The 22705-nt window shown below is 35.5% G+C and overlaps 1 protein-coding gene and 1 long non-coding RNA gene across 3 annotated transcripts; both read left to right on the top strand.

Moving 5' to 3' along the window:
* The first annotated feature begins 4432 nt into the window (after nucleotides 1-4432).
* Nucleotides 4433-7077, top strand: LOC109153591. Of its 2 annotated transcripts, XR_002049541.1 has the most exons (4): nucleotides 4433-4796; nucleotides 5003-5065; nucleotides 6295-6418; nucleotides 6592-7077. It is a non-coding gene; the product is annotated as an uncharacterized LOC109153591 (long non-coding RNA). The 2 variants fall into 2 exon arrangements; XR_002049540.1 differs by lacking the exon at nucleotides 4433-4796 and having other exon boundaries at nucleotides 4805-5065.
* A 1522-nt stretch (nucleotides 7078-8599) lies between these two features.
* Nucleotides 8600-9039, top strand: LOC109153597 (uncharacterized mitochondrial protein AtMg00810-like). Its single transcript, XM_019301446.1, has 2 exons — nucleotides 8600-8935; nucleotides 9012-9039. Exons 1-2 carry the CDS (start codon nucleotides 8626-8628, stop codon nucleotides 9026-9028), a joined length of 327 nt encoding a protein of 108 aa, XP_019156991.1. The 5' UTR covers nucleotides 8600-8625; the 3' UTR covers nucleotides 9029-9039.
* Nucleotides 9040-22705: the final 13666 nt, after the last annotated feature.

The raw sequence follows: 22705 nt of genomic DNA, 5'->3' as shown, positions 1-22705 counted from the left end.
ACGTAACAGTTTATTGGTAACACTTAATTACCATTATTAATAATAATGAAAAAATGAAGTGACATGGGTAATCTTACCAATGTACCAAATATAGTAGATTACCATGAATGAATAATTATTATGAAAGATAATAAATGAGATTAGCCCTTAAACTTAATAACATTAATTAATAATGTAAATTAATAATAATTACAATAAATGTAAAAAAGTAATTAAGGGATGCTAAATACTAATCTCAATTTACCACATAATAATTAATCAAGACTATAATGAGTCGAACACTAAAATTAAGGTATAGCCAAATTATCAATAATGTAAAGGCAACATAACTATGTACATTGCTTACCATTAAGAAAACGGAATATTATTGTTAAGGCCCTGAAAACTATTAATAGATTAAAAACATAATTTGAAAACTATTAATAGATTAAAAACATAATTAACTTAAATAATAATTATAATTCTTAATGGCCAAAACAATAATTATAATTCTTAATGACTTCAAATGGTAATTGTAGTCCTTAAACCCTTAATGACTCAAAATCACGCAATGGTAATAATTATAGCACAAATTGCTTAAGTCAGGCCCATAAACCTTAATGTCCCAAGCTTGAACACGTTATAATTAAATAAAAGTGCCACAATTATTATTAAAAATGTCAATCAAATAATAGCACGATGCCAAGGTCCATACTGACCAAGATAGGTCCTAAATAGCTTGTTCAAAATAGGTTTTAAAGTCCCATGTGAAAAATAGGACTAAAGTATGCTTAAAATTAATTGAGAAACCAACAAGCTGTCTTAATAGACTATAATGTTCAAAATTAGCCTAAGGATCCAAAAATGAATGATATTTAATATTAAATCTATGAGTTAATAATATGTTATATCCAACCTTAATATAGGCTTTTCTAAATGTACAATTATAATAAAATAAATTTAAAAAAATATACAAAGCAAGATTGGATTTTTGCAAATTAATATATTATTAACTCATAAATACTAATTAAATTGCAATAATTCAAGCAATTTTAATATGCACATCAATATTAAATTAAAATTCAAGTAGCAAATTTAATACTTAATATTTGCTCAAAATTGAATAATAATTTAATTGAGAATATAATGCCAAAATTGAGAGAAACCTAAATGGCATTAATATAACTCTCAATATTAAATTAAAATTCAAATAGCAAATCAAAACTTCATATTTGCTCAAAAATGAATAATAATTTAATTGTGACATGAATTACTGTAATTGAACTAATAACGGCAACAATTCAATCACAAATAATGTCACAATTAATCTGAACTCAAATTTGAAAATTTTAATGTCAAAGTTAAAAAAAAAAAAAGACTAAAGGGCATTATTCTTTCAAAAAACAAGCAATTACTAAATATTTACCATTTGCCAAAATATACAATATTAATTAAGGGCAAATTAATATGATAATATTAATCCTAATATATTACCATGCCAAAATTAATAGGGAAAATGACACTTTTTCCCCCTGAGTTATATACCTATAGCATTTTTTCCTCTAAATTATTGAAGTGGCTGTTTTTCCCCCTGAAATGTTAAATGGACATATTTACCCTTAAACTAAATATTTAATTTTTTTCCAACAAATTATGACCATAATTTGGTTCAAACTAAACAAACACTATAGCAACCAAACCGAAATATTCCAATTACAATTTAGAATCGAAATTCGATATTTAGAGTTTATTAAAATCGTGAACCGGAACGGACGGTTCATGTTCCGAACTGAAAAAATAAAATACATTTATTGTTGAATTTAGACTATTTTAAAATAAAAAATAAAATTTTAAAATAGAGACGGTTCAAAATCGCGAATCAGATCCGGAACCACCGGTTCACGGTTCAAGATTCAATTTTTTGATACATAATTTTAATAAATTGACATTTAAATATTGGGTTCTAGATCTGAATTATAACCGTAAACTATTAATTCGATTGCTTTAGTATCCGGTTCAATTCAAACCGAACCGTGGTCATCCCTACGTATACGCAATAATTTGTTGGAGTAATAAAATAAATAAAATGTTTACTTTAAGGGTATAAATGTCAATTTAATATATTAGGGGGAAAAGACACCACTTTTAGAATAATTGAGGGGGCTAATGTGCTTACCTAAATAATTGAGGGAGAAAAAGTGCTATAAGTATATAACTCAGGGGTAAAAAGTGCCATTTTCCCAAATTAATATGTATAAAACTAAATAAGGCAAATAAATATATGGCAAATAAAATAAAATTGCTCCTTAAATAGAGGCGTACCAAAAAGATATCGCAACTCTGATCTCTCCTCCGCGGAAGACGCAGACACGCATCCATCATCTTCAATTTATCGCCGGGATATCAGCGAAGAAGCAGCGACTCTCTCCGCCACGGAAGACGCCGTCTGAAGGAGGAGCACCGATCGGAGCCCACGCCGCTGCAACGCAGAGAAGGGGCAGAGATGTAGCGACGTCGTCGGAGAATCCAGTTCCCCTCCGATAGCTCTCCTCATCGCAAATTCATGTCCGCCAACGCCGCCCACCATGGCAGCCAGTGCCTCCCTTCATTGCCAGCCAGAGCCACGACGCCCCATGGCGCCGTCCATCCAGCGGCGTAGCTGACCTGAAAAACGACAGCCTTACGCCGGAAATCCGTGCCGCCTTTGCCATCGCGCCTCATTACAGCGGTGTCCTCCCAGCGGCAAACCCACAGCGTAGCGGAACCAAAGCCGCAGCCCCACGTCGGAGGCGTCACCCATGAACCAGTCGCCACCGAAAAATTGAGGCTCTCGGTCGCAGATGTTGTTCTGTGGAAGTGTGCGGACTGTTCTTCTCATCACCCATGCTCACAAACCAAAAACAACAAAAACTCGCAAAGCTTGTTACTGTAATATGGTTAGGCAAGCATGGAATTTTGAATGGAATTACGCAGCGTTGTTTTTCCAGAAAACAAAAACAGATATATTTTCAAAATATATATATATATATATATATATATATATATATATATATATATATATATATATATATATATATTTGTTACTAATTATTAATCAACCACGCAGAGATTAATTTGGGCCCTGATACCAAATGTTAGATAATAATGAAGCTAACGTAAACTGAAAATAAACGAAAATAAACGGAAGCTTTAGGACCTTTGAACATCCCTAGCCATAGTTGTGGAAATTGCCTCTGGAATGATAAACCTGTAGAAAGTGTTTTGTCTACCACTTCTCTCCCGAATACTTGATGGTGCCTGTAGAAAGTGTTTTGTCTACCACTTCTCTCCCGAATACTTGATGGTGCCTGTATGCAGAACAGGGGAGCTGTGGGAGGACTGATTTGCTTAGAAGCCTACATCGGGCTACATGCATCAACGTAGGCAGATATTCAGTTAAAACTTAACTGAATATCCTGAGTTGCCTAACAAATTAAGCCACTAACTGACTTAATCTTCCACTTGCACCACAACCACCCAATAATACAATATATTATAATATATTATATTAGGGAAAATACTTACAATTATAACATTCCATTCATGAGATGCACTGCATAAAACTTAAATAATTTTATTGTTGATCATATGTTTAAAATAATTAAATCAAGCATTAATTCTTAAAGTTCATTGTGAATTAATCCTCAAAATTATACGTTAATTTTATAATGTAAGAGTTCATTGTGAATTAATCCTCAAAATTATACGTACGTTAAGTTTATAATATTAAAAATTGTAAGTATAGATAATACAGTACATGCTAATACTAATAATAATAAAAAGAAAAAAGCATATAATAATATTATTAATAATGACTATAACTCATCTGGAATTATAATATATATCATGTCATCACTGGAATTCTCTGAGATATAAATTTTCTGGTCAACAATTGCAAACTAATAGGAAAAATAATTGAATATCAAACTAATTAACAATAAAATTTATTTTCACGGGGTTCAAACCAACCGTAACATATAAAATAATTTAAAAATTTTGTTGCATATAAAGATTTAACAACCTTCTGATATAACTACAAAATATATATATAACTAAAATTATTAAATGTTATAAAAAATACACTATTAATATGCGCACATTTTTGTCTTGCATAATGGTAATGTACATTATGTTATGTATAATATAAAATAATGTATGTTTATTAAATTAAAAAATATAGTACACATAATATATCTAATTACACCATTCTACATCCTAAATTTGTAAGTAAAAAAAAAAAAAAAGACTAACAATTTAATAATATACATCAGGCCAATAATAGACTCACTATACATGATATTTAAGCCCAAATGATATGACCTAATACCATAACCCAACCCAATATATTAGACCCGACCCAAATCTATGGGGTATAAAAACACAGTTCAGCCGCATAATTCACCATCCCTACCCGACTCTTCGCCTCCTCCGGCTCTCTCTCTCCGGTCTGTAACCTTCTTCTAGCTTCTCGCAAATTTGTCCCGTCAAAGCTGTAATCCATGGTTTCCAATGGCTATCCTTGTTGTATCTGGATCAAGAGTCGTTTATCGACCGTGGTTAAGCTTTTTATCCACAATATCGCGCTTTGTTTGAAGCTCTCAAATCCAACCCTAGACTATAGTAATTCCATTTATGCTTACAAAATACCCGAATTTCTGACCTAAACTCGCAAATTTCATTATCCAAAACCTAACCCTAACTTTTTCTGCTAGCCGATTCTACTCAACTGCCGCTGATTTTGCGATGTTAGTTCACAAACCTAATTCCAGAATGCCTTAGTAAGATAAGTAAATTCTTTTAATTTTGTGTATTTATTTAGTAGAATACTTATATTTTGTGGGCATTACATTATATATTTTCATTTTATGATGCATGTATGTTTGTAATTAGCTCAGTGTTCGAAAATGAATTATTATCTTGAGTTTGGACAGTTTAACTGCATAGTGTTTAATTTCATCTTTGAATGTGTGTTTTATTATTGCAGGTGGAAGAACATGGAGGTCAACAACGCCATAAGACAAAGTCCAGATTTAGATTTTAAAACATTGTAAGTTTAATTTATACATACTTAAATTATCTTTGTTATATTTTTTTGATAATGCTTTGCCATTAGTACTTAAATTATCTTAGGTTTATCTTTGTGCCTTAGGTTTATCTTCTATGGTAGTAATTCATATAAGAATTACAAATTGCATTCTGTGACAATCTCTGTACTTTAAGAGAACAATTTTTTTTTTTTTTTAAATGATGTAATACTTTTCTGATACTGTTTTTTAAAGACCAAGTTGGTTAATCACCTTTCTATACTGCCAGATATTGGTAGATTAAAAATAGTGTTTCATAGTTAATAATGTCTAGAAAATTTTGAAAATGCTTGTTTTTAAAAAAAAAAAAAAAATTCTCCTTTTCATTTATAAAGAAATTCACCTTGGTTCAAGTTTTTTTTTTTTCAAAATGAATTTAGAGTTAGTTTACGTTTGTTTTTTTAGTCGAAATTTCAACTCTCCAGATTTGGTTCATTTTTATTTTCTTCAAAATGAAAGCAATTTTTAGTTTTTTTTTTTGTTCAAAATTTCAACTCTTAAGATTTTGTTTCTTTCAACATGGAACAATAGGTATACTCTGGTTCCAGTATGTTTTTTTCAAGCTGGAATAATAGGTTTCAAAAAAAAAAGTTCACCTTCATACAAAATGCAAAAATACAGACAGAAGCTGTGTTAGAACTATTTTCCAACTTAATGAACTACTTTGGTTTCTTATTTAATTCATTGTGATTTTCCTTTATTTTTATATTTACGTATTTTCTGAGTGTTCTTTACTTTGGTGTCTTATTTGCTTCATTTTGAATTCTTTTTCTTTTTATGATTTCGTAGCTACAAATAATGTTTGTATTTATACTTATACTTGAAATTCCATATTTCCTTAATGGTATCCTAAGTCTGTAGATTTAGCAATCTGGAGAATACATATTCTGCAGAGTTTTTGAATCATGCACATGTCTTACATGGCAAAGATCTTCCATTGATAGCTTGACTGCTAGTTTGATTCAATCTTCAACCTTCAATATTTATCTTGATTAGGACACCATTTTAGACTTGAATTATGAACTAATTTATTTTTCGGATTACTTCATCTAGGGCTTCATATCTATTTTATTTAGTGTATAAATTTTCTATCAATGGTTCTACTCAAAAACACTACTCATCTAGAATTTCATTTATATGTTAGTTTGCATGCTTAATTCTAGAGTTTCTAATGATCAGTCTAATACTTCAGAGATGATGAATTCTTGGGCCTGCAAGAAATCAGCGAGCTACGACAGTGAGATGGAATTGTTGGTGGCGGTGAGCGAAGCTGCCATGATCCGCAAGTCTTGACGTAACCCCCTTAGAACGTACAGGTTTGACTATCTCACGTGTCGGTCATGCATCAATCCCGTCCGTGTCAAAATCGTTAAATCTGTCCAATGTGTTACATGTTCCGCGTCTGTCGGTCCCTTTACTTTCCGTTCAAAAATTTATTAAAGAAAATAGTGTTTATTTCGAATTTCATAACGACTGTTTTCTTGTGAAGGATTCCAAAACCAGGGTCATTCTGCTTAAGGGGCCAACATCAGGGGGACTATACAAGCTTCCGTTGTCAAACACACAGTTTGCGTTCGTCAGTTCCCGTGCCACACAAGACGTTTGGCATCGAAGGTTGGGTCACCTGCACAGTGTTGTCCAGAACCGCATCCTAAAAGACTGTCCAGTTTCACCAAATAAATCAAAGTCCTCGGAGTCGTGCCCGGCTTGTCACCGCGGCAAGTCGTCCCGGTTTAAATTAGATAGAATTCATAAATCTAGCATCAATGTTTTAGATTTAATTTTCACCGATGTATGGGGCCCGGCTCCGGTAGTTTCCACTAGTGGTCATCGCTACTTCTTACTTTTTGTAGACGAGTATTCTCGGTTCTTTTGGTTTTATCCGTTACGGGTAAAATCAGATGTTTATAAAAGCTTTGAATTGTTTCGGGTGTTGGTAGAGCGGCAATTTTCCTGCTCTATCAAGTGTATCCAATCGGATTTAGGGGGTGAGTACAGAAAATTACACACTATATTCCAAACACTGGGCATCAATCATCGGCAGTCATGTGCCTACACACATGAACAAAATGGGTGAGTTGAGCGCCGTAATAGGCATATTGTCGAAACGGGCCTTGCTCTACTTGCTGAGGGCTCAGTTCCACTTGAGTATTGGGACTTTGCCTTCGAAACTACCACTACCCTAATAAATTATCTACCAACACCTGTGTTAAACTTTGACAGTCCCTACTCTCGCCTACATAAAGTGTTTCCTCCATACACGTTTCTTCGAATTTTCGGGTGTCAGTGTTATCCCTATCTCAGGCCAAACAATCGACATAAGATAGAATATCGCTCGGCACCTTGTGTCTTCCTTGGTTACCCCCCGTCCTTTAGGGGATATAGATGCATGGATCGGTCAACTGGGAAAGTTTATATCTGTCGTCACGTGCGGTTTGACGAGACGGTGTTTCCTTTTGCAACTCGGACACCCGCTCCGTCTACTCCACCCGCTTCTCTTCCGTGGGCATTCGGGCCCATAGTCCCACGACTTGCCCCGATGGCCCCACCATCTAGCATCATCCCGGTACTCGAGGCTGAACCCGTGCCCTTGGCACGCGAACCCATGCCTCTAGCTGTCACTGCACCACCTCGTGCCAGGACTAAACGGCGTTGTACCGAGCCCCAGGACCGAGGCCATGTAATGCGCCTTCGTCACCAGACTCGGGGTACAGGGGAGCAATTTCATGCTTTACATATAACCACTGATCCTACGTGTTACTCCCAGGCTGTAGGCCATCCACAGTGGCGAGAGGCCATGGATCAGGAGTTTAATGCGCTGCTGCACAACAGCACGTGGCGTTTGGTAGCACCAGAACCACGCATGAACATTATTGGCTGCAAGTGGGTGTTTCGCACCAAACGTACAGCTGATGGTTCAATCGAGCACTATAAGGCCCGTCTGGTAGCCAAAGGGTTCAACCAGGTAGCCGACAAGGACTTCTTCGACACATACAATCCGATGGTAAAACCGACCACTGTACGGATGCTCTTTTCTCTTGCTGTTTCATCCAACTGGACAATACGCCAGTTAGACGTCCATAATGCCTTTCTGAATGGGCATCTAGCCGAGACCGTGTATATGAAGCAGCCGCCTGGTTACGAGGATCCAGTGCACCCGGATCACGTATGCCATCTGCAGCGCTCACTATATGGGTTGAAACAGGCCCCCTGGGCTTGGTTCAAACGGCTCCATGATTTTTTACTGCTTGCAGGGTTTTCCTCGTCGAAAACAGATGTCTCTTTGCTCCACTATACGTCAGGCACATCTCGGGTGTTTTTGCTTGTATACGTTGATGACATCATCATGATGGGAAATGATGCTGTGTTGATCAATATCCTGTTACAGCGGCTCGCATCCACCTTTAAAATCCGTGATCTTGGAAGCCCTGGCTTCTTTTTGGGCATCGAGACTATATCTACGGATAATGGGTTCATTCTTTCTCAACGGCGGTACATGACAGACTTATTAGGCCGTGCGGGGATGCTTGACTGCAAGTCTCTCACCACACCTGCTGCTGTCACAACTTCAGTCGTCCCGACAGCATCCACATATGAGAACCCAACACACTACCGGCGTATTGTAGGGGCACTGCAGTATTTGACGATAAAACGCCCAGATTTGTCCTACTCCGTGAATCGCCTATGTCAGTTCATGCATTCACCTACTGATGAACATTGGGGCATAGCAAAACGGGTGTTACGCTACATTAAAGGCACTATCAGCTATGGCTTACGCATTACTCCGTCAACTTCTACTACTATACAGGCCTTCTCAGACTCAGACTGGGCAGGTTGTCCGATTGACAGAAAAAGCACCAGTGGTTACGCTGTGTTCCTCAATACTAATCTCATATCATGGTTATCCAGGAAGCAACGAACAGTAGCACGATCATCCACAGAAGCTGAGTACAAAGCTCTCGCTGACGTCTCCGCCGAGGTCACTTGGGTTGTGTTTCTACTCCGTGAACTAGGGCTTCATTCTTCCGAGCCGGCCACTCTTTGGTGTGATAACCTTGGAGCAACATATCTGTGTGCGAATCCGGTGTTTCATGCCAGGACGAAGCACGTGGAGATTGATTATCACTTCGTCCGGGATAAGGTTGCCTCAGGAGACTTCGTGGTCAACTTCGTTTCCACTAAAGACCAGCTAGCAGACATCTTCACCAAACCACTTACGGGACCTAGGTTCACGCTTCTTCGCGACAAGCTCAATGTCGTCTCGCACCCACCTTGAGCTTGAGGGGGTGTGTTAATAAGTGTTATATTATATAGTTTTTATATTATGTAATTATGTGGTTTAGAATCAGTTGACTAGAGCTCTTTATTAGTTAGGAGAGTTTCTAGTCAATTACCTTTTATCTACTGTAATTCCTTTCTGTTGTAACTGATCAATCAAATTCAAATTCTCATCTGTGTCGTTTTCATTGGGCGGGAAAAATTATTGCCAAAAACTCCTTGCTTTATTATAGAGTTAGATTGTATTATGAATATGAATTTTTATGTAAAATTGCAGTACGAATAGAAAAGTAAGAAACAATATATTCTATTAAGAATTGTATTACACTATTTTACAATATTAGACAAACTTTAATAGTATATGACTGTTTTAGGTGAAAAGTTAAAATTGATGATTTTGTTTTTATTAATAGTATAGATATAGATTTGTATATATTCAAAACTTGCTTAAAAATGTGTCTAGACCACTTTATAGTAAAACAAAACTATGAAGATTGTAATTTCAACTATAAAATGGTCTAGACAACAACACTAATGTGTCTAGACAACTGTAATTTCAACTATGAAGATTGTAAAACAAAACTATGAAGATTGTAATTTCATCTAAAAAATGTATATGCATGCCACCATATTTGCATAACTAATAATCTAATGGAAGAATAACTAATAATCTAATATCCATGTTACAAATCCAGTTAATCATGATTTCACCCATCAAAGTGAGAGGGGCAGAAAATCAGGGATTCAGAATGCCAAAGCTCATATAGATTTAAAAAATAAGGATAAGAACAGTAAAGTTTGAACCAAATAATGACATACTTCATGAATTTCTTTTCACTAAGACGGCTTATACATTGTTTATCACACTTAAATGAAATTAAATGAAAGCTATGACCCAAATCTAGAGATTCTAATGTGTATCACACTTCAATGCTTGAGTTCATTACCAAAGCATAACTCTGAATCTCCACATACTATACTTTACCTTAATAGAAACCCAAAAAGAAAATCAAATCACAAAACATATACGGAGTAATTTTTATTACGAAGGGTTAACTTGGTTTGGACCCATCATTTTTCATTTTAATAAGATTTAAAAGGCCAGACAATTGATTTCGCAAAAAGGTTATTATACACTCATATGGATAGTAATGCAAATGAGATAGACAAATCATAAAATTTAAGTTCTATCTCACCACTGCAGCAGGTCATAGGAGATAAAACATGTAAATATTCTAACCAATACCAACAGGAACAAACACACACACACACATTTAAATCGGATATATATTCAGTATGTAGACCATGTGGAAAGTTGTATATTCCCTTTAAATAATGCCTTCACATGAGAGCAAAAAAAGAAATAAAGCATGCCCAATGCTCTAAAAAGATTAAAAAAATTAGCAACCTGACAAAATCTCCCTTTAAAGCAGGAGTACCAGAATATTGGATACTTATATCATCATCCCCATGATTAGCCCACACTGCACATAAAATGGAAGGGTAAAAAGAAAACAGAAGAGAGTGTAGGGGAAGGAAGAAAAAGAGATAAAATGCATGCTAAATATCTTATAAGCTAATGAACTTTCTATACCAACAGCAAAAACAGTCTATACACTGAAAAAAAAAAAAGCATAATCATAACAATTGCTTGATATACTCACAGAGTTTCATCAAGGTTGGGGTGCTTGCTATAATTGTTTCTTCAGCATTAAAAACACCAAGCCTTCCCAGTTGGAACTCTAGCATCTTTTGACCAATCATGCTCTGCAAACAAACATAAAGAATGCAGACCTTTTTTCTACCCACTTGGAATTGAGAAGTAACTCAATGCATAAAACAGAAACAAAAGAGACGTCAAACTCACTGTTATACCCAATCAGCTAACAACTATTTACCAAACACGCCAAAATAAAATTGAAAATTAGAGAACAAAAGATTAATTAATAAAATAAAATAAAATCAAAACTATCAACGTTTACTACAAATTATAGAACTATAATTAATAGCATTCACCTAGAAGTCATGGAGTAAGTACTCCAGTCAGGGACGGAGGTAAGTGTATGTTTAGGGGGGCCTTGGCCCCCTCCCCCACCCCAAAATTTTTTAATATTATATATGTATTAAATTTTTTTTAAAAAATATTATATAGAATTTTAAAATTTTGTTGTTTTTTCAAAATATTTGGCCCCCCTCCACTTAATTAATCTTACAGGTAAAGTTATAAATTTTTTCATCTTCTGAACTTTTTCAGTTCTCTCCTATTTCAAATTATGTATTCCATATATTGTTGACTCACATTCAAATTAAATTTCATTTAACCTACTTACTAGTTTCTCTGCGTAGAACCATGCATATATGCGGCATATACGTTATAATAAGATAATTTGTCATTAACAAAATCTATGCATATTTTTCAAGTTAATTTTTATTTTTTATTTTTATTTATAACTACTTGTTTGGTTAATTTTTGTTTCATATTCTATTGTTTATCTTAAATAATTGTTTTGTTTGATTCTAAATCATGGATATCAAGTGCATTTGTTTGATTAATTATGTAAATTTGTGGTTGTGTGATAAATTTTGTATTTAATTTAAAATGCATAATAATGTAACAATTGTGTAGTATATGTATTTGAGAAAACAATTGCTATTATGTTATGTTGTGAAGAGGGTTTTGCAAGAAATAATCAATAGTCTTTTAAAACATGCGTGAATGTTTTCATTCTTTCAACCGTACAATGCAAAGTAATGTGCATTGAAAAGCATATTGCAAAATAATTTAATATAGATTCAATTATAAATAATTTATTCTAAACTTTATTGAATTTGTAATGTAATGATTATTTTGAGATATGTTAACAGGATATCAATGTATTTAATTTAGTACTTCAATCGTAGTTCGGCCCCCCGCATTGTTCCGTCCTGGCTCCGTCCCTGACTCCAGTGTCTATTGGTTGACTGTGAAACGTGGATATTCCCTTGACAAACACATGAGCCGGAGCCTTATAATGTTTAATTTTGTGCGTTCAAAGAGTTACTCATGGAGTATTTGTAGTGTCAGATAGAATATATTTACGCATGGAGTATTTGTAATGCTAGATAGAATATATTGTCTTATTGTATTACGAATAGGAATTTTAATGTAGAATTATAGTACGAATTGGAAAGATGAATTTTAATGTAGAATTATAGTACGAATAGGAAAGTGTGAAACAATATATTCTATTAGGAATTGTATTACACTATTTTATAATATTTGAATAAGAATTTTAGCCCGCATGGGTAGCTCAACTGGTCATAGAGGTGAAACTTTGGAATAATGACCAGGGATCGAGTCTCACTAGCGGCAGTGTGGGAGCAACCTCTCAAAGTGAGGGGGGCTCCTTGTGTGCAATGAGCACCAGTCTAGCCTGTCTGGCCTCTACGGTACATGTTCAGTTGAGTCTGTTGGGCCGGGGTGTGGAATAATGAATAAGAATTTTAAACTAGAATTATAGTACGAATAGGAAAGTAGAAAACAATATATTTTATTAGAAAGCGAGATTTTGTGGGAAGTTAAAGTTTAGGATTTTATTTTTATATATAGTATAAATATGCTTATAAAGGATTTCGGTTCCATTTCACAACCTAAAAAATGTTTTTCATAAAATGCTTTCAAAAAAATAACTCTTTTTTTTTGTTTTTTTTTTTTTTTGTTTTTTTTTTGTTTTTTTGTTTTTTTTAGAAATAGTTTAATTTTATGTTGTTTGAATTGACTGAATGTCATCAAAACTTTTTTTTTTTTATTGGACTGGAAGTTAAGAACTTATATTTTTTCTATTTATTTCATTTTCTTGAAAATGAACATAATATTTGTTATATAATAATAATAATAATAATAATAATAATAATAATAATAATTGTTATATTCTAAAATTGGGCTAATCTCACTCAATTGGGTTATAATAAGATCATTATTCTATGGAATAGTCCACACAACAATGTAGATTACAAATAAAAAATATATTATGTGTACATAAAGTATATATTATTTGAGTACTGAAAGTACATTATTTTATATACTATCAAATAATGCACTTTTACTACATTAAAAAAATATATCTTGTATTAATGAAAAGTACATTATTTGAGTACTGAAAGTACATTATGTTGTATACTATCAAATAATGTACATTCAGTACACAAATAATGTAATTTTAGCATATTAAAAATGCATCTTGTATTCACATGAAAAGTACATTATTTGAGTACTGAAATTACATTATTTTGTATATTATCAAATCATGTATATTCAGTATACAAATAATGTACTTTTGGCATATTAAAAATGTACATTGTATTTATGGTCCACATAAAAAAGTACCGCTATAATGCGCATGGACCAAACCACACTAAAAGATTGAATATAATCTAATAAACTAGCTCCATATGTCTTCTCTTATATTTTTTCATGTGGGACTCTTAATAACAACAACACTAAAGATTGAATATAATCTAGTCAACTAGCTCCATATGTCTTCTCTTATATTTTTCATGTGGGACTCTTAATATATAACAACACTACAAGATTGAATATAATCTAATCAACTAGCTAGCTCTATATGTCTTCTCTTATATTTTCATGTGGGATTCTTAATAACAACAACAACGTAACAATGGCGACATGGGACCTCGTGACCCATTTTATTGGAATTGAGAATGTCCTCACTGAGGCCCATTTTTATTGCTATTGAAGAAGAAAGTCTGGAGCAAAATAAATAAAAGAGATGCTATTAAGGGGTTTTGAACCTTAAACCTTCAACATAACAACAGAAACACCAACTACCCAAGTCATTCAAGATGTTGCATACAAGAAGGTAGCTGTGAAGATCGTTGGCATCCACGCAGTGGGGGGACACGTGTATGACCAAGATTAAAGACTAGCCGATGTCGTACATTTGTCAGCAATCCGGAAGGCCCTCTACACTATAAATAGTCACCCTTGTTATATTCCCTCTTCAAGACATCATCACTTGGTTCACTCAATCCCCCCTGGTCTAGTGGCTTGAGATCCTAACCTTTAGCTCATATATTAGGTTCGATTCCTAGCATCTAGGGTTTGGCACGGCCGCACGGGTCGGGTTCATGTTCAACCTGAGGTTAATTTTGGGTACCCGAAAATTTTGGGTTGGGAATTTTGATACCTGACTGAGATATTAATAATTTCTTTCGGGTTCGGGCCTACCTCGAGTTTGGGTACCTATACCTGAATTTTTAAAATCTTTTAATTAAAATAAATAAATCTAAGAGTTTGAGTAGCTAAATAGAATATAGTTATACAAAATCATAATTTCAAAATAAAGTAATTATTACAACCGATCAACTTTGATAAAATTACAACAATTTACAAATCTAATACTCCGTAATTAAAAACATGAAACCCCAATAACAATAAAGGCATAAAATTGAGATTTAATAGGTGATAATGCTTGAAAACTTGGAGTGAATGAATTGTTCATCCATATATATAGATTGTAGTTCCATCCTCTATAGGTATTAGTTCCATCCTTGAATTTCATATTTGCTACAATAAAGAGAAATGAACAGTTAAATCAATATAATTTCAATTCCTTTATCAAAATAATACATAAATATTCAAATGAGACCAAGGGGAAAAGATCAAATCCAAACATATTAAAATGTCAAAAACGAAAAACATCTTAGTGCACTTTGGACTTTAAGTAGAACATTTTTCTTGCAAATTTATATTATATCAATAATTAATGGCTCAATCCAGGATCAATTTTCAACCAAATTTAGAATCAAATTTGTATAGTCTTCACTTTCCATCGTTTTTGTTGGATATACCGTTGGAAAGACCCAATAATAATCCTACGAAATAAGGATTATTATTTTATGAAAAAACTGGGTAGGATGATCTGATGTGGTGTGAAGAATGAAAGGATACCGAGGGAAGATGTTTAGTACGAGTCGAGCGAAACACTCTTTCCTTAAAACCTTATTTGCTACCTCCCACAAGTGCTAGGAGCGTTGTAGCCTAGGCTTCCCACGATAAAACGTACTACGGTTCAATTGTTTGAGCACCCAAACTTTGAACCCGCCGAACTAGAGCAAAGCTTCAAACATAGTACGCTAAGAAAGGGGTAGAAGAAGAGATTTTGGAGCAGAAAAAACGTGAAAGTATGTGTACTTGTTCTTGTAAAATTTCTGCTGCCCTACTACTTCTAATATAGGAAAAGGTGATGTAAAAAACATTCATTCTTGGCATTTAACCTGAATCAACCCTTTAGAGGCTCATTTTGGGATTTGATTTGCACCCCCTCTTGCGCGCGAAAGAGAGCCTTTATGTTATACAATTCAATAAGCTTTAGAAAGACTCTTGTATAAATAGTGGTGCAAACCCACTTTCCAAACCAATGTGGGAAGAAAGCTCATTCTTTTTCCCTTCATTTTTCCAACTCAAATGGGTCTACTTTGAGAATCAATATCTCATTCACCCATTATCCGTTTTGAGTATACAATATATCAATCTCTTCGTCTTACTACGAAGAACCCGAATCCACTTTGACCCAACCCAAATCGAAAGTGGACCCCACTAATAATTGTACCACAAAATAGCTACTTAAAATGCCATTTTATGCTATTTTTCTTACAATCCCCCACATGAATGAAAAATTGATTTTCAGGGTATTTTGAAATGGGAAACAACTGTGTTCAATGGTCGATCCCTACATAGGATAGGTAGGGTTACCGCACCCTTTGAACCTTCCATTGTAGAACGCAATGTCTTTGAACCGACTGTCGTTTGTGTAGACGATGACGTATCTTACACAGGAAGCTCCCAACCATGCTCTATTCTCATGACTGTGCCCATTTTGGTCGTGGGTCACCGTTCCTAGTTCTGCAAGAGTTTCTAAAGAATTGTGCCCATCAATTCTCCTTTGAAGCAACCCTCACTTCTCTCTCACATAGGTGATTATTTTCCGAGTATCCCGCATACTCACGCATGTCAACCGACATTCGAATCATTAAACCATCAACATGCTAACCTCGTGTGGGAGTCACTGTTCTAACGAGTGGTAGGGAGTCTGAGACCCTCACAGTGACAAGCTCCATTCCATAATTTAGTTGTCCCATTGAACCTAGGTGCCAGCAAGGTTGGGTATCCACTATAGAACTTTTATACCAAGGGCTTTAGACCCATTCCTCGTGTCAGCTTCTCCACAATTTCTTTACCTAACCCTTTGGTTAACGGATCCGCTATATTTTCTTTTGACTTTACGTAGTTAATCTAGATAACACCAGTTGTGAGAAGTTGTCTAATGTTATTATGTCTACAACGCACATGTCTAGACTTACCATTATACATATGACTCTGTACTCTCCCAATTGTGGCTTGACTATCGCAATGCACACATATTGGAGGTACATGTCTTTCCCAATTAGGAATATCCTCTAGAAAATGGCGTAACCATTCATCCTCTTCAAAATCTTTGTCTAAGGATATCATCTCAGATTCCATCATCGATCTAGCTATCACGGTTTGCTTAGAGGATTTCCATGCAACGGCTGCACCGGCTAGTGTAAACACGTAGCCACTCGTGGACTTAGAGTCCTTAATATCAGATATCCAGATAGCGTCGCTATACCCTTCAAGCCTAGCGGAATATCTCCCGTAGTGCAGTCCAAGGTCACGAGTATACCTCAAGTATCTCATAACCTTTACTATTGCCTTTCAGTGCATATCACCGAGGTTACTCGTATATCTACTGAATTTACTCACCGCAAAGGCAATATCCGGCCTAACACAACTCATAAGATACATCAAACTACCAATAACCTAAACATATTCTCCTTGAGAAATACACTCTTCGTGGTTCTTGGTCAGATGAACGTTTGTATCAAACGGTGTCCTAGCCAATTGATCATCATCCTTGTTAAATTTTGCAAGTATTTTGTCAATATAATGAGATTGGCTCAACACAAGACCATCAGGTCTTCTAATGATTTTAATCCCGGGGATTAAATCTGCCAAATCCATATCCTTCATGTCAAATCTCGCATTTAACATGTTTTTGGTAGAGTTGATCATCCGATCGTTACTACCAACGATGAACATATCATCTACGTATAAACAAAGAATGGCATAGCCGTCTATCTTTTCCTTAACGTAGACACATTTGTCACTTTCGTTTATTTTAAACCCATTAGTTAACATCGTGCGGTCAAACTTCTCATGTCACTGCTTAGGCGCTTGTTTTAAACCATATAGCGATTTAACCAACCTACACACTTTCCTTTCTTGGCCCGGAACCACGAACCCTTCGGGTTGTTCCATATAGATTTCCTCATCTAATTCGCCATTTAGGAAAGTGGTTTTAACGTCCATTTGATGAACTTCCAAATTCCGCAACGCGGCTATGGTAAGTATCATCCTAATAGAGTTTATTCTCGTCACAGGAGAATACGTGTCAAAGTAATCAAGGCCTTCACATTGCCTGTAACCCTTGATTACAAGCCTAGCCTTATACTTCCCGATGGAGCCATCCGATTTCATCTTCCTTTTAAAGACCCACTTGGATCCTAAGGGTTTACTACCCGGAGGAAGATTAACAAGTTCCCAAGTGTGATTCTGTAGAATAGAATCCACTTCACTCTTAATAGCCTCTTTCCACATTCGTCTTTCCGAAGAAGTCACGGCTTCTACATATGTTCGAGGCTCATTTTCTATCAAACAAGATAGAAAGTCGGGTTCATTTTCTAATAAACAAATTAGAGTACCCGAATCATACTCTATCAAGTAAGTTAGAAAATCAGGACCAAAAGATTTTTCAACTCTTGTCCGCTTACTACGTCTCGGCTCGAGCTCGGGTTCTTTCTCAGATTCCCCACTATCATTAGCCATAGCTTCGTCAAACGTCCGTTTTGACGTACTCGGTCCCTCGTTGTACCTACAAGGAAATACATTTTCAAAGAAAGATGCATTTCTTGATTCTATTATCGTGTTCTTATGTACGACCGGATTATGGGACTCGTGTACTATGAATAAAAAAGCACTACTGTTATGTGCATAGCCAATAAAGATACAGTCCACCATCTTAGGACCTATCTTTACTTTCTTAAGTGTTGACACCAAAACTTTGGCAAGATACCCCCACACTTTCAGGTACTGGTAGGAAGGTTCCCTACCGTTCCACAGCTCATAAGGAGTCTAATTGAGCTTCTTGCGGGGTACCTTATTTAAAATGTAATTATTTGTCAAAATCGCTTCACCCCACCAACCTTGAGGTAGGCCTAAACTTATAAGCACCGCATTCATCATATCTTTCGATGCACGATTCTTATGTTCGGCAACACCGTTCGATTGAGGTGCGTAGGTGTCGTACGCTAGTGTATGATTCCTACACTTGCACATAAGTCACCAATATGTGCTTTGTATTCACCACCTCTATCGCTTATAACCTTTTTAATCTTACGATTAAGTTAGTTTTCAACTTCATTCTTATAAAGAATGAATTTTTCAACGACTTCATCTTTGCTCTTAAGCAAATACACATAGCAGTATCGAGTGCTATCGTCGATAAACGTGATAAAATACTTATTACCACCTCTCGTTTGTATTGATCTAAAATCGCATAAATGACTATGGATTAATTCTAGTAGTTCGCTCTGCCTTTCAACCGATTTGAAAGGTGTTTTCGTTAGTTTTGCCTCAACACAAATTTCACACTTGTTATTTATGTTAATTTTAAAATTAAGAATATGGTGCATGCTAATTAATCTACGTATAGAATTGAAATTAACATGACCTAGTGTTGGTCCCGAGAGGGTGGCGAGAAGTCTAGAGGGGGGGGGGGGGGGGTTGAATAGACTTCTCTAACTTTTCAAACATTTCTTAGGTACAAAACACTTTGGTAATTTCAACTCTAAATAACAAGTATAAAGAACTAAACAACTTAGAGTGTGCACAGCGGAATAATTAACGGTAAAGTGTTATGCTTATTTGTGCGGTGCTTCAAAGAAAGATTCTAAACATGCAGCACGTTAGAATGACTTTATATGGTTCAAAGATGATATATGCAAAGATTGGTTCACATGCAAACGTGAGAACTAACAAACTTAGATAGATAAAGATATGCGATAAATCGTTATGGGTTAGTTCGTAGTTAAAACATGCAGATAAGTAAGTGAGCAGTAAGTAAAGCAAAGAGAGAGAGAGAGAGAGAGAGAGAGAGAGAGAGAGAGAGAGAGAGAGAGAGATTTATAGTGGTTCAGAGATGGTGTAATTCTCCTACTCCACTTTTCTCCTTTCACTTCAAGGAGGAAATTCACTATTCTTCGATCACCCAGATATAACAGTGAATAAGTGTCCACCGACACTTCCTGAGTGCTTCGCACAAAGCTACACTCGTCCAAGGTTTTTCACAAGCTCCTCTTGTTACTCCGCCTTCCCCGAGTACTTCGCACCAAGCTGTACTCCTACACCACGAGTGCTACGCACAAGCTACACTCAACCAGGGTTTTTCACTCTCACTAGTTACTCCGCCCTCTTTCTATACTCAGTAGAGACGTTTACAAAGAAATATAATATTTCTCTCTCAGACTTGAATATTTCTAATGAAGCTCTTTTTCTCTTCTTGGCTGATTTGAATGAATGCTTGCTTTTCTCTTGCTTGTATATTTTTAATCGATCAGCCGTATATCTCTTTTTCATATTTGTGTTTTGTCTTCAAGTCTGTTTGGACAATTTATAGCCAAAGAAAGCTATTTGTCCGTTGATCAACTTTCGATCTCGTCCGTCCATTTCAAATGTAGTTGATCAATTAATGTTGTCAACTTGATCTTCAACTTAATATGCAACTTGATCTGCAACTCTAGATATTAGTTGTTCCGCCTTTGTCAGATAATTCAAATAATCCAAACGTTGCTAGCGTGCAGATCTGACATAAAGTTCTCTGAAAAATGTAGCCTCCAAATTTGAATGACTTCTTCATGTGAACTCTTGACTTTGTGGTTGTGCACTTGATCTGACAAACCAAGTTGATCAATAAAAGATTCCTCCTGCTGATTCTTGCTTGAGTATGAAAAGATATAGTCGTTAATTAGCCTTCTCCGAGTGTCTTCGTCTTCATCGTAAAAACGTTGATGTCCATAAGATAATTCTCGGATTAATTCTTCATGTCTAGGTTTACATACCTTCGTGGTCCATCATTACATTTCTCCAAAAATATATTCATTGTAGCAATTAAAATATGGACCATGTGGGTTGTGTTATAGAGCATTTTCCAACTCAAATAGTCGCACCTTTAGTATACATTGTGTTCTCATATGTATTTGACTTAGTGCTTCTAGTTGATATTCTTTGTTATGGAGTTGCTTCGTTACAACCTTGCCTCATTACATTTGTAACTCGTCACGCCTTGCCTCGTTACACCTTGTGTTGTTACATTTGTAACTCATCACGCCTTGCTGCGTTACAACTTGTCGCGTTATAAGCTGCTTCGTTATAGCTCTTTGCTTTGACAACCTTTCAAGCTGGGTACTACTTCGTTAAACCTTTCAAGCTGGGTACTTCGTAGAATTTTCTACCTCGTCACAAGCTCGGCTACTTCATTACAAGCTACCTCGTTACAAACTCAAAATTTGCTTAAGGTGAAAATCAAACATAAGATCCCCTAACATTCCTTTTTATCAAGTCTTCTTCCATCTCTACTAACTTAACCTTTGGTAACTTGCATGCAACATAAATGTGTGAAGCTATTATCCCGCTTAACCATAAAGTTGACAAAGTTAGCAATTCACGTAGGCTTTCATTGCTTGTCTGCAACTATAAGTAGATATTTTTTTACACAACCTCATAGCAAGACAAGACCAACGGGGGCAGCTCCTACAACAACTTATTACAATAGAAAGTCAAACAACGTCTATAACTCTAACTCTAGCTGTAGCATCGAAGAACTATGAGTTTTGAGCTGTTATATGTTTGTTAATTTATCTGAGCTCTTGGATCCTACGGTATAGATTGTTTTCCAACAATCTAAGTGGAACCCTTTCTTTCGTAGAATGAAAAAAAATTGATTAGGTTAGTTTCTCATTTGATTTTGCCAAGTTCTTGTAGCGCATTCACTAAGTTACTTACGGAATTTCTAATCTGGAGGCTGACTATGGCCTCAGATGATTAGGCGGGGACAGGATTCGAACCTGCAGTCTTCAGGTCATGAGCGTGATGAGTTTACCAATTCGTCTACCCTGCTTCTTCCCCCTCTCTTTCTTTCTTTGACCAGGCACACTGAACACTAAAAAAATCTCACCTAATTTCATGTGCACTATACTCGATCAATCCACAAACGTTTGGCACTTCTCCACCCTCTACTAGCAGCTTTCTAATAGACTTTCATTTCAATTTTGAGTGCATGAATCTTAATATAGCTATTTTGAAGCTCCTAAAAAAACTCTTATCTTATATACGATAGCACTCGCTATGGATTATACGATTACTTTTCTTGCTCGTCTCTTGATTGAAATGGAAATGTATTTGGCTGCCTCCCTTTGACGTTGCTTGAATGATAAACTGTCTCAACTTTTTTGCTTTTTCTAAATATTGGATCCTAGTTTCAATTATATGCTTTTGGGATCTTTGCCTTGCAAATGAGGCGGTTGAGCTTAACGGCCTCTCTCTCTCTCTCTCTCTCTCTATATATATATATATATATATATATATATATATATATATATATATATATATATATATATATATATATATATATATATATATATATATATATATATATATATATATATATATATATATATATATATATATATAGAGAGAGAGAGAGAGAGAGAGAGTTAATACCAACCAAGGTCCCTCGAGTATGGTGGTTCCGCCACCTATGATCCGAAACTTTCAAATCAACCGTTCATGGTTCTCCAAGTTTCGAAAATGACCAGCAATAGTCCTGTCGTTAGTGGATTTAGAGAATTGAAGAAATTGAGAGACTACAAAGAGAGATTTGAAGGGGATTTAGGAAATTAAGAGGAAGAAGTTGGGGGTGGGGTGCCTTTTGGAGGCGCGACGGCTAGGTAGGTAGCTTTGAAAGAGGGAAACGGTGGTGAGCGGTTGCAGGGAAGAGCTGTGGAGTTAACGGAAAGTCTTGCAGCCTCCCAGCGGCAGTTCAATTACCTTAGGCCTTAGTTACCAACGAGTTGTGCCCATTAATTTGCTTGTTATGCAGCCATCACTTTCAAGTCCTCAGAAGAAGCAAAAGGAGGTGATTCCTTCTTCGGGTAGCACACCACCACCTCGTCCTCTTTCCGACCAA

This window comes from Ipomoea nil, unplaced genomic scaffold (genome assembly GCF_001879475.1).
Source record: "Ipomoea nil cultivar Tokyo-kokei standard unplaced genomic scaffold, Asagao_1.1 scaffold2510, whole genome shotgun sequence".
Taxonomy (NCBI): domain Eukaryota; kingdom Viridiplantae; phylum Streptophyta; class Magnoliopsida; order Solanales; family Convolvulaceae; genus Ipomoea; species Ipomoea nil.
This window is presented reverse-complemented; position numbering and strand designations above follow the sequence as displayed.